At 33.6% G+C, this 13676-nt stretch overlaps 1 protein-coding gene across 6 annotated transcripts in view; it reads right to left on the bottom strand.

Moving 5' to 3' along the window:
- Positions 1 to 319: 319 nt before the first annotated feature.
- The window catches only part of WDR17 (WD repeat domain 17), a 54836-nt gene continuing 41479 nt past the window's right edge, over positions 320 to 13676 (bottom strand). For 3 of the 6 annotated variants that reach the window (XM_071556268.1, XM_071556265.1, XM_071556269.1), the window contains 11 exons: positions 13153 to 13244; positions 11950 to 12049; positions 10693 to 10832; positions 8310 to 8330; positions 7242 to 7353; positions 6380 to 6521; positions 6191 to 6293; positions 5144 to 5245; positions 4628 to 4723; positions 4273 to 4456; positions 320 to 2681 (listed from right to left, as the gene is read on the bottom strand). In XM_071556268.1, coding sequence (XP_071412369.1) covers positions 2562 to 2681; positions 4273 to 4456; positions 4628 to 4723; positions 5144 to 5245; positions 6191 to 6293; positions 6380 to 6521; positions 7242 to 7353; positions 8310 to 8330; positions 10693 to 10832; positions 11950 to 12049; positions 13153 to 13244 — 1212 coding nt within the window. In that variant the 3' untranslated portion in view covers positions 320 to 2561. Of the gene's footprint in view, positions 2682 to 4272; positions 4457 to 4627; positions 4724 to 5143; positions 5246 to 6190; positions 6294 to 6379; positions 6522 to 7241; positions 7366 to 8139; positions 8152 to 8309; positions 8331 to 10692; positions 10833 to 11949; positions 12050 to 13152; positions 13245 to 13676 lie in introns of those variants that run through there. The other 3 variants (XM_071556271.1, XM_071556267.1, XM_071556270.1) reach the window with 3 other exon arrangements.

Raw genomic sequence — 13676 nt, 5'->3', positions numbered from 1 at the left:
CTTGCATTAGTGTAATCTTAAATTGTTGTAATTCTTGATTTAAATTATTTTACCCAATGAAGAAGTCCAATGACATGGATTTAAGTATCACATCTTGTATCTCAGATGGCAGATGCCAGTGAGGCTGTTTGGGAAGCTTATAAATATGTCAGTAATGCTGGACAGATTCTTTCACTAGATTTGGTTTTGTAGGGATAAAGTGATGTTAAATTTAACTGAGGTTTAATAGTAATTGGAAAGCACTAGTGTATAGCGTGATACATTTCATCATTCAAAGGGAAATACAACTTATACAGAAGAGCCAAACAAGCATTTGAGACTAAGTATTCTTTAATATTAAGGGAGAAGTATCTGTATTTGACTTGCTGTGCCAGACAATTAGGTCACATATTAGCAAACAATCTGAAATTTTTCTTGAAAATAATGAATTCAGTTTGACAGTTGCAACCACAGCTGTAGCAGTAGACATAATTACAACCTTTTCTCTATATGCCCTTTACTCAACACAAGGTACAAACAACTTTAAGGAAAATGCAACCTCATATTATTCACAATGACTGTTACCTGGTGGATCCCGAATATAAAAAATGCTCTTTGACTTAGTTTTTGTATTTTAGCAAGGAAAAAATTCCTAATCCTCACTCTCTTAATTTAAAGAGGGAGTAACTTGCCCAAGATTCCATGTTAAGGCACAATTTATGTGCAACAAATTGATGCAGTTATACTACATATTGTAAGATATTTAAATTGTGAATTATTGGTAAAAAACCTTATGATACAGCAAAAGATTTTAAATATAGTAGAATGGCAATTGAGTCAGTCCTTCAGATCCAAATCACTAGTCATAGGGCTGCATGTTCAGTTCTTACCATTGCTCTGCACCTCTGCATTTATACCAGGTTATACAATTTATGTGCTAAAAGAGAGCTAATCTTTCATTTGACCAAAGCAACATACCAGATACTGACTGATGGAAGATTATTTCAAAAACTATGAATTTTAATTTCGGAATCCCAATTCTTCTTCTCCAAGCTCCATGGAGTTAAACAAAGGGAAATCATTTTCCAAAGAATAGCCACAGAAAGTAAAACATTCTGTTCCAGCATCCAAGTAGTAAAAAAATGTTTTAGGTTACAAAACAGCTAAGCATTACTTTCCCCCACCACTCCTCCACTCTAATTTATTCTTACACCAGAAACCCTGTAATAATACTCTAGAACATTGCCAGAATAAAATTTTTACCTTTTTAAAGAGGGAGGGAAAACAACTTTGTATTCTTTTATTTCTAATCTCCACCCCACCTTTCCAGCATGGTGGCAAGTGAGGGCAGGGCCTACTTCTATATTGAGGATTGTTTGACAGGATCTGATAAACAGAGACCTGGTATTTTTTCCAGTTTTACAAAAGTTTCTAATGAAATAATTCTGCCAATTTTTAATTGCAACTTCTTTACATTTCATGTAATTATAAAGATTTTAAATAAATCTTAAAATGTATTTGAAACCAGCAACAAAAAATGTAACCACACAAAGCAGATTTCTGCTTATGTGCCACCAATTAAGCTAATAAAGAATATTGTAACGAAGGCATCTTTTCTACAAGTAATTCTAAGAATTATTAATAATAAATAAGTATATTTTCCTTATAATTAAATTATAATGAAATTTCATACTATACACAGCTTTAAAGTTTAAATAGTATTCTATTGCCATAACTGTTTTTCCATTTGAGCACAGATTTAGTAAATAAAAATATATATGCACAGGTATTTACTTTTGGTCTGTCATACTATATGGATGTTTGTAACTAATACAAAATGTAAAAAGAAAACTAGTACTTCAAATATACATAGCATAGTTAAATAATTTCAATAAATTTGCTGTTTGTTCCTTTAAAAAGCCTTTGTTAAAAAAAAAAGTTTTATAAATACATTTTAGCCTCCAGTGAAAATATAAGGGGGACAGTTGTGAAATATGACCCTATTTGAAAATAGTTTTGAATATCTAGATAACAAAATTCTATCTAAACAAAACATCTAAACTATCTAAACAAAATATTAGTTAAAATTAAAAAGGGGGACATAACATGTGAAACAGCCACAGTATTCCAGTCATTCTAAAACCAGGCTGCAGTGGCTATCAATAAAATAGTTCTATTTTATGTATTTGGAAGTGTGTTGATGGATTTCACAGTTTGTTATCAATATTTTGATAATGTGCAGATAGTTGCTTACCTCCTTTACAAGGCATCTATTCACACAGAGTTGACTAAAATATGTCTATTGTCTGACAACACTATTCTTATTAAAAAAAAAAGCCATGGCTGCATATGAAGTTAGGACTTGCTCTTTGGATTATCAAATAACTTTTTTCTTTGGATTCTCAACAAACATTTGTATAGAAATCCTTTTCATGTTCTCATTTTACATTTTTCAAAGTTCATGTACTTGCCCTTCAGGAGGAATCAACTACCACTTTCTGTCCTTTGAAAATCAAGGTTAAATCACTATTAACCCCTAGAGGGTTATTTTAAGCAGTGTGAAGTACAGAGGAAGCACCTCATCAAAATGGGTTAAGTCGTATTCCTGTTCCTAGTGGTGAAAAAGGATTCACTTTGGCCCACATCAAAGCATCATTCAGTGAAATGGCAGATTTTCCATCTTCAAGGAAGAACACTGGACCCTGTACAGCAAAAAAGTTTGAAGAGGGAAATGAAGTACACAGGTATTGTGTAAAGGTCACCACAGCAGAAAGAACATGAAAATGTTATTTACAATTATCATCCACGTTCATGCAAAAATTGTACCCCACTGACTTACAACTTTGGTAACAGTTACACATTATAAATTGAGTGAACTTGCTACCTGGCTACCCAACATTTCATAATATTTAATTTTTTGTTTGATTTTTAATAATATATTACTTTATATATGCTTGTCAATTATTCCAGAGTTAAATTTAGCCCGAATTAGAAAACAAAGTAATGCTTTTTTCCTTCAGAACACTTTCCATATTTCATGGTCTGTCATTATCTGCACTATCTGTGCTTTTTCCTATCTACAAAAACACCCCAATATAATGCCTCCATGAATTGTTTGAAAACATGGAGTCTACAGAATAATTTCAAATGCTGACTATGAAAAGGAAAAAAATACTCATTTATCTGATGGAAGAAGAGTTATTTGAAAATTTATTCATTTGACAAAACCTGGTGTCAAAGCTGCAATTCCGTTTACACACTTTCTTAAAGGGGTGTGCTCTCCAAACTTGCTACTTAAAACTTGCAAACCCAATGCAATTAGGCTGCTATACCTTAGTATTAACAAAGTGATTTGAGAGCTGGTCTGCATGCCTAAAGCAATGACTCCTAATGTACACTACTCCCGAAATAAGGATATTGTAGATGACAAGCTGATGACACCATATCTGCTATTCTGCTTGAATGGGTTATAACAATGGCAGCTTTACGTGGCTGTTAGCAAATGTTGAGAGTACAGCCATAGTCAGATACCACTGATAATGTGGAAGTGTTGACAGCAAGTTTTTCTCGGTTGATGGTGTGCAGCTGTAAATTTTGTTTACCTCAAAACTTCCACTAGCATTTTGCAGTTTCCAATTTCTGACACAAAACTGTCTGTCTTCGTCGTGGAACCACCCTATTACTCTTTAGGTTGGCATCTTGTGCTGGACAGAGCAAACAGACAGTACCATCTAAGAGAGTAAATTCACACTGAGGCACTGTCTGGAGACAGAAGTAGTGTTTTCAGGATCTGTCAATGTCCTCTTTATTGAAATGAGTTTTGATCATAAAGCTCTATGTGAGCAATGAATAAACATATTTGAATATTTAGTCTTCTAATGTCTGTCTTTAATTAGTCACGAATTGCAAGTTTTACAGGATGTATTTCCATAGTGACAAATATCAACACCAGAAAAATGTTAGTGTGTGGTTGAAGATAAATAATTTCCTGGCCTTATTCAAGCTGTGGTGAGGTGGTAGACAGTGAGTTACATGCACTTTTTAGACAGAATATCTAGCAAAGGAAATCTGTCTTTCGCATGGAAATTAAAAAGTTTTGGATTTGGGAAATGACAATTACTTGACTGGACAATTCTTTTTTATATAGCAGATGTCATCTTTACTTCTGCTACTGTGATACCAGGGTAAACATTTTTCCTCCCAAATGATGGGAGGGACCTTAGATTTATGGCAACCTCCCATCCAGTCCATGCTATCACCAAGAAAGAACACTTCAGCTCTCTGAAACCATACCTGTATCTTTAGCCCTGTCAAACAAGAGATATGAACATCTGAATGACTAGGAAGATTTGATCCAGTGACACAGTCTGGCCCAACCATTCCTTTCAGAGGCTCCTCCTGAATTCGTGATACAAGTACTGAATAAGTTGCTCTCTGCGATTCAGATGGTGGTGTGCAGGGCAATTCATCACCAGGCCTATCAACACAAAATATATTTATTTTTCAACTATACTTCTTAATTTGTGTTAGAAAGCCACAAAGCACTTTTTTTTCAGTCATATTCAGATTTTACACAGGAATAAATTTACAACTAAGCAGTTAAATACTACTATTCTCACTCATGGTAATTTTATATTTTTCCACCTACTCGTTTAATTGTGTGCAAGCTCTCCATGCATCTAATTCCTCAGAAAGCTGTTCAATTTTCAAAGGTACAGATACTTCCCGTCTTTTCAAAAGCTGACTGAAAAGAAATACAAGTAATTAAAGTCCAAATTAATTCTAACAACAAGTAAGTGTTCTCTTAGGGAAAAAAAAAAACCCAACAAGATAGACAGTAGTAATACAAACATATTTCTGATTGGATATGGAAATAACTTTACGGAAATAAATTGATCCTTCACAATAATCACTATATTAAATCTTAGAAATACTAAGTATAAAAGTATACCTTTTTATTTAAATTTGATTTTAATTATCCTTATTTATATCTTATTTAATTAGCTCTAATTTTAATTTGAAGCTGTTCTTTATTTTAAGGCTATATGTGTTTTTGTTTTTGTTAGAAGGGGAGGTTAAGAGGAAGTGAGGGCAATGTATTGTATATGTCATAATAAGGACTATTTCTAAGGATATTTCTCAGTGTTAATGAAAACAGAATTACCTTGTATACTCATACAGTGCAGGTACAATACTATTGTACTGTCTTCTGATAGCAAGTAAAGCACCAATGTAACCACACAAAATCAGCAACTCATTCCGAAATCTATAAAATGACAAGTATTAATCATGAAAAAGAAGCATTTGCAAAAACATTAAACAAACCCATATTCACATTATAATTTTAAAACCTAATTTATCCATCCACTTTTTTGTGAAGAATATATGTTTTTTGATCCTGCTTACTTTCTGTGTCATGAAATTGTAAAAGCAGACTCCATGTGTTTTATACTGATCTCCATTATTAAATTTTAAATGGCATGTACAACACAGTTTTTAGGCACAATTAGGTAAAATTACAAAAATATCACTCAGACCTTTTAATGTGATAGAACTAAATGTAAATAAAATTGCCCTAAATAGTAGCATAGACTTCAGTTTCACTGTTTCCCCAAATTTTTTCTCCGTTTAGTTCTTTACACGTATGCTTATGTAAGCACGTAGGCCTAGGTTCAACCATCTGTCATAAAGATGAACCACAGCTATCCACCCATTTTGGTCAATTCTGAGAGTGGCAGTTCAACCTTCCTTAACATTTTGACATAGAAGCCCACATTATGTGTGGTACCACTGCTCCTTTTCTTCAGGAAACTGAAAGCATTGCAGATCAAAGTGAAATTCTTCATGTAAGACCAACATTAATTCACCCATTGTAAATACTCCATAGAGAAAGAACCAATAAAGTATCTTTTTTTTTTCTTGCTAAACCTTCAAAATAAAGGAAAATTACACATTCCATTCTCCAGATTGAGAACTAGCCAGCTTGCTGAAATTTTCTTTGCATCCCTATTCTGGTAAGCAAAAAAATGATATGAACACTGTTCACCTACATATATACATATATATACACATACATATATATGCACACACACATACATATACACATATATATATAAAAATATATATATGTATGTATATTTATTTATTTATAAGTTCCAAAAGTTTCCTTTAATGAAAGTTCCACTTTTCTAAGTAAGGAAAATATACTCACTCACTACATTTATGCAACATTAATTGTTCAGTGCGTATGTAACTCAGAAGATCAAGATATGGAAAGACTGAATCTAAAGTCCAATCTGAGCCACAAAGTTGTTCTGTTGAAAAATAAAAAGAAAAATATTTCAAGAAGAAAGTTATACAAATGACTCACATTTTAAAAAGTTTCTTCATCCAAACCTACCTTTCACATACTGAATGCCAATAGGGAGAGCCCTTTCAGGTTCTGTGCTTAAGACATAGTACTTTATTGTTTCAAATATATCTCCATCTGCCTCAGTTGTCTCTGCCAATTGCATACATTCTTCTGCATCAGGAAGATTACACTGGAAAGAAACATTTTGCCAGAAAATTACTGAAATATTCAAACAATTCTCTAAGACGGAGAGAATTACCCATGTTTGCCCATAACAATGAGGAAAAAATGCTCTCCAAAGGAGTAATTGTTTGAAAGGTTTGCCTGCATATAGTCATTAAGAAAGACATCTAGACCAGAGAACAACATAGGAGGAGAAGGTTCTTTAACTTTAATTTAAGCAGTATCAGTTTCCATTGCTAATGTTTTGGGGAACATTTTACTACTGCTTAATAAATGTGCAGTCTGAATTGAACCTTAAGGGAGTTAGCAGAGCACACCCTTCTGTTGCTGAAGAGGAAAGCGGGGATTTAAGGATATTACAGACATAAGATGTGAAACAATTCAGACTAGTAAAGAAAGCTGAACTGCCAAGACATGATTAGATGGCATGTCTGGGAGGCTGTAAATCATATGGTCAAGTAATTCTGAAGATCACAAGCTACTTCAGAAAGTAACCTGTATCATGGAAAGAGTACACAAAGAGCAGAATTAAAGAACTAAATTTCTTGTACAATACTGAAAATAAAGCCAATGAAGACTAAAAGAGCAAAGAAGGGTATGTAACACATAAGACTGTTAGAGACGAATTCATCCTACAGATTTATTTGGCCTAAAATTTTTTGAAGTGGGTAAACAAAGCAATACATAGCCTCTTATTAGCATTCAGGTAAATTTTTTTATACTGTACCTTTTCATGCAGGTCATTTATTTCTGCTATGCATCCAGGATAAAAAGCACATAGTTTTACTAACTGCAGTTTATTATCAGGAATCATCAAAAGAAGATCAGCTGCTAAATCCCTGCACAAACAAAAGATGGCATGTAGTTACTCTTGATGGTTTGGAATAGGAAGAAGCTGGTTTTTTACATTCCTTTAATAAAGTAGAGTTTACTGAGAACAACACTATTTCCAGAGAAGTGCAGAAGTCAACTCAGTCTCTAAGACTATTTTGGTGCAAGAAATGAGGCTTAATCTATTCATCTTTTTGGGGAAGTCATTAGTTAATTTTCTGCTGCTTTAGTTGGTATAATTTAACAGTTATGCAATCCCCAAAGCATTAGAACCACCTCAAAATGAGGGGGAAAAATATGTGAGCAGGAATGGGAAGAGGGAATAGGAACTATCCAATATGAGACAAGGAAAGATGATAATGTGGTTTTGTGTCATGAAACCATCCTCACTTTCAGGCTTCTAAAGCTCCATGACATCAGCATGAAGCATCTCTCAGTCACCCAGAATGGCTAGTGCTTATGTGACATTAGAACAGAGATGATACAAGAAAATCATGTGACATCTATTTTCATCCTTCTCAAAGGAAAACTGTGTTTTAGCAAACTGACATTTCTGAAAATTTCCTAATTTTTTACCATTTTTTACCCTACCCTAATCACAACAAGCAGCTGGAGGGAACATTTGTAATATTAGGAAATTATTCTGAAACAATTATTCTATTCAAATTTTAATAACTGGTTATTCTGGTTGTTCTGTGACTCTTCTATTCATGAAGACATCATTTTTCCTGTGACCCGCAAGACTGACTTCCCCTGTATAAGGCAAAAAATCCTACCAAGTTTCCCTGGATTTTCAGAATGGGGTACTTGGCTTAAAAATGTTGAAGTAAGCTATTGTCCAATGTTTGTAACTGCTTTCTAAACCACGGTCAATTAAAAATTAGAATTCTTAGTTTAATCTTATTTTTACCTTAATAAAGTCACACACTTTTCAAATCTGTCTTTCTATAAACAAGCAAAATACCTGTATCCAAGTGATGGAAAGCTAAAAGGAAGACATTGAAATGGTAATGAAGAAATCCTTGTATTACTTTACAAAGGAAATATCTAATACAAAATAATTAAAGTAAAACAGCAAATCTACAGGGCAACTTACTAAAACAAAAAAGTAGCTTTTCAATGCCTTTTGACTACCTAAAGAAATTAATGCCAAGAGGACACTGGAAAATCTGTTATGCTATTACTGTGCAATAGCCATTTTTCCAAGTTACAGGAGCACTCTTTCAGAATATAGGATATTTCACAAGTTCTTAAACTATTTTCAAAATCAGTCACTCATATGTGCTAATCTTCATAAGCAATTTAAATATTTTTTTAACATGATTAGAAGTTGTTTTGCAAAAAATCTGAAATCCAATGTTTGTTTAAAAAAAAAAATCGAAGTAGTCCTCATGTCATGGCCTACATATTGTGTTACCTGGAATGATTTTTAAGAATCAAGCTGAAACCACTGATAGGTACAAAGATAAAAATGAGGTGCCTGACTTTGCATATGCAGCATTCAGTATCCCAAGTAAAATATGACTAACATTTTCAATAGAATAAGGTTGCTTTCAACAGTATTTAGGTGTTAAACACAAATAAAACCAATGTTCTTTAACACGCAATTTCACAAGCCTGTAGATTTGGGGAAGAATGTGAATGTTTAGGTTTGAGTTTTATTTGTTTTGATTTTATATTTATATTAGAGCACCTCCAAAAACAACCAACCAAAACCCAAGAAACATTCCACCAATTACTGATTTCTTTATTAACGTGTCAAGGTCTTTTTGGTATTTCTTTTGTCTACAATTGTGTCTCTACAATGAAATGCTTCCAATTAATGGATATCCCTAAGCATAAAAACCAGTAAAAACAAAAAGGGAACACTTGAAATATCAGAGATCTTGAATGCCAGCTTCCCCATACATGATCATATAAATGCAGTGAACCAAGAGGTATGCTGTGTCAGTGTCTCTTTATTACAAAATATGAGGAGTTTCATGAATCCCTGAGCTTTCTTACAGAATAGAAAAAACATGCTGTAATGGCTGAAAATCAGAATCCAGGATTGCAGGGTCTAGCTGCAACAGGTGTTCAGTATAGCACATGAAACGCACTGAGAAATCCAGATCTGTACCTGGGAAGTATGCAGTACACCATTTAAAAATTTTATCACATATATCAATGTATGCCTCAGCATATGCCATAGACTGCAGAAGCTTTATGTACGTAAACATAAATGCCATACTATTATAAATACCTGTTACAGCCCTGAGATCAGAACAAGCTTTTATTATAGAACTAGAGAAATTATACACTTTTTCCTAACTCCACCTCCAGTACTTCCTATTGGGGGCTACATGAAAATCTTCCCTTATAATGAAGGCAGGGAGATCAAAGAAAGAAGCATCAGAGACTTCAAAAGCCGCAGATGGAGTTACCAAAACAACCCTGTTAGAACTGGTGCTTGCAGACCTGCTAAATCATTGCAATGTGAAAGTAGCAAGCCATCAATTTCTTATTTTGTCTTTTTCTACAATGCTTCATTGTCTAAGGCAAGCTAAATGCTCTAGAGAGAGGAGTTCCACTATGTTTCTCTCAGGCTACCTCTAGATACTTTAGCACTAACTGATCCTTAATTGTAGTATCTGTTTAAGTATGCATCTTCTGTGAAATGTTAATTATAAAATACCTATACAGCTGCCAAATATACCTTTTCAGCTTTTCATTGGTAGATAAAAAACAAGAAGATGTATTCTTCAAAGTAAACCCACTATAAAGAGGAAAAGAAAATTTAGCAGAGAACGTTTCCCCTATATGCAACAGAGAAATTACTTCTGCAGAATTAAATAGTAATCCTGTTTCATCCCTAAAGCTTTTCAACTGTCTTGTATTCCTAATACCAATATAAAATAACTCCGCAAGACTCTTAGCTTTTTTATTTTTCAAACAAGAACTTAAAAACACTTCACAGATCCTACCTGAGCTTCTGTTCCTTTTGACATTTTAATTTGATTCCAGCCTTATTTGTCTGAAGCAGTTATTTTTACTCAATACAGATTAGGAATGCATATACTATCTATTGCCCAACTATCTAGGGGCTTTTTTTTCAGTGGTTTTCATACTGTTTGACAATGACTCTTTTCTTATTTACAATGCATACATAACATATTTTGAGGTTAAAGCAGAACATTTTCATGCCTTGTACTTCAAAGGTTCAATACAGCAATTCTTATTCAAGCAGCAATTCTCATTCTACCTACCCATAGTGGTTTAGTCTCCATAAAAGTTTCAGAATGACACACCTTTTTTTTGTCAGGGGAAAAATATTAATAAAAATATTCTTTGGATTAAGAAATTCTTACCATGTTGTTACTGCCATACATTTTCTTGCTAGTAATTCTAGGGCATAATGTGTTGCTTGTGCTGCACTTTCTCCTAAGACAGTACCCACACTGATTGCCAGCTCCAGTTCATTTCCACGAATCAGGTTTGCCATCGCAAGCTTGCTCAGTGAAAAAATTATATTATAAGCATTTTTGGGATTCACCATGTTGAGCATATGACATTAATTTATGAGAATACTTTATACAGAAGGAAAAAATATGCAATAATTAAAGTAAATTTTATATAATTAGGGTCTCTTGCATGAGTAACTAATCGTGCACCATATCTCAATCAGTTTTTAAATAACCAAATAGATTTCCTTTAGCAGAATCTTCCTTTATTCAACCAAAGAGATTACATAAATATGATACCTAAAAGGCATGATAGGAATTCCATCTAATCTTAAGTAATGACACTAGTTTTCAGCGTATATACTTCCCATCTCTTTCAGTGAAGGGAGACTCAAAACCAGGAAGGATTCTCCTGTTCTTACATTCTGTGGGCAATCAGAGTTGCTGATAGACTTAGCAGAATGGCAAACAGTAAGAGACTACAGAAGAACTTGGAATACACCTATTTTGAAATACAGGCATTAACCAATTCTCGATTTCTCTCTGAACAGATAATATAGATGGAATTATAGTTATCTGGGGGGATAGAGGAGGAAAACATGTTAAGTCAGCAACAACAAAATCCAGAGAGAACAAGGAAAAGAAACAATTTTTAAAACTACAAACAAAATGAAAAATCTAAGAAAATGTTTCCTACATGGCAGTTTTATTTCTGTATTGAGGGGTGGATTTTTTCCTATTTACTTTTTCATTTAAACTGTGAATTCTGTAAGGCAGAGATTACATCTTCTATAGAACAATAACTTCCAGTTTGGAATGGGTATTTTGAGGCATCATAAACAGTAAAAAGTAACATTTAGGTGTTATAGAAGGTATTTAAGGACCTTATATTTTCTAATGTAACAAAATACTGCATATACAATTCAACAACAACATACTACTTTCCGTGCATGAGAAAAACCTTTAATTTAATAGAATCAAGAGAGTTTTGCTACTAACTTTAATACTGTAAGGACCTAACTCTGCATAAATGTAAGTATCAGATAAACATAATAATAAAATATCAAGTATAATTAAAATTTTGGAAGGTGATGCATACATTTTAAAATGCATGTGGAGAAAGGAAGTCATAGTTTTTCATAGTTAAAGAGAGAAAACCGTTACCTCTATATTTTCAACAGCCAGATGACAACATGCTGCAAGCACTGCGTGGCCATTCTGGAAATACCAATCAGCCAGTTCTTTACTGACCTTATGCAGGAGCCTGCAAGAACAAAACATGGATTCTGCAAGGTCACATTAGGGCTGGTGTTCTTAGGCTCTTAATTTATGCAAAATTCACTTAATTTCTTTCTCTATCCTAAAAATTGCTATATTTGACTTACAGATAATGACACGATTAGCTTGAAAAATGTGATCTGTTTGAGTTTCACCCACAACTTATGTTGGTGTATACTCAGAGGGCTCAGTTTCCCAAAATCCATATCAGTATGAAAATGTCTCTTCAGACTTACAGAAGAAAAATCAAATATTTGGATATCCAATCTGTATCTGTAAACTCTGCACAAATATTTCTCTAATTGCTGAAAAATTGCACATGTAAATGAAGTAACTATGCAGCCTCGGAACTGCTTTTGTTACTATGCCTATAACTTGATAATATAATTCAAGTTTTTGAGAACTGCATGCTTTGTTTTTTTGTAAGGGCATGGACAAGAAAAATCACAGAATCATAGAATAGCCTCGGCTGGAAGGGACCTTAAAGATCATTTAGTTCCAGCCTCCTGCCATGGGGAGGGACACATTCCCTTAGACCAGGTTACTCAGAGCCCTACCCAATCTAGCCTTAAACACTTCCACAAGTTCTCTAGGCAACCTGGTCCAGAGCCCCACCACTCCCACAGTAAAGAATTTTTTTCCCAATATCTAATCTAAAACTACTTTCTCTCTGGCTTTCAGTGTGCACTGTCAGAATCCACTGATGACAAAGCAACGCTTCAGGAACAGATGCTAATAGGGGATAACAGATACTTGTTAATGCTAAATCTTACTCTACTTACCAAAAGTTTTAAGTTAATATGCTATATATGTAAGTGCATGCGAATGCATATTAAAATCAAGCAAGTGAAAAGGACATTTATAATTATAATACAAACAAATGAAAAATCCATTTTGTACTAAGAGGAGTAACAACAGGGAAATCAGTGTACAGGCAGTTAGTAACTCTATTAACTATGCACTGGAAGAAGCAATATTGTGTTTAATTCTAAATTGCTGATGCCAAATTAAACCACTAAGCTTTATCTCCCCTAATGACTTTCCATTCTGCATTAAACTGAGGTTTAAATATAAACTAGTCCAATTTACTCATTATAATCATCTGTATCATTTCCACCAGAATTTGAAGATCTGCTTGTTGTGGAGATTGGTAACATTTGTATATTTCCTTCACAAGCTGCCTGGAAGTAAATGAAAAACAGATTAATTAATGCACAATTCAAACAGAAGATGAAATAGAATTTTTTTAGCAACAACAAAAATAACTATAAAAATATCTATAAAAGTCCTCCTGGAAGCTCAGTTATGACAAATGTTTAAATCTTGAAACTAATGAACTTATTCATAGCTAAGTCTTAGCCCAGTTTATCCACCCATACAAGAAATTCTAGAGAAGCAATAGACCTGTGAGTGAAGGATGAAGACTATAGATACTTTTCAGCAGATATGCCAGCAAATTGGAAAGGTTTGGCATACAGTGGCAGATAGTGGCATAAGGTGAACTTATCTGTGCCTGGAAAAAATTTATTTCCAATGTTAAATACAAAGAGATCAGTGTGGGTTAAAATTAAATCATCTGACAAGGTGGTGTTTGGTCAAGGGTTGGACTCGAT

This window comes from Pithys albifrons, chromosome 5 (genome assembly GCF_047495875.1).
Source record: "Pithys albifrons albifrons isolate INPA30051 chromosome 5, PitAlb_v1, whole genome shotgun sequence".
In the NCBI taxonomy this organism is placed as follows: domain Eukaryota; kingdom Metazoa; phylum Chordata; class Aves; order Passeriformes; family Thamnophilidae; genus Pithys; species Pithys albifrons.
Note: the sequence above shows the minus strand (reverse complement) of the source record. Positions and strands in the feature narration are given on the sequence as shown.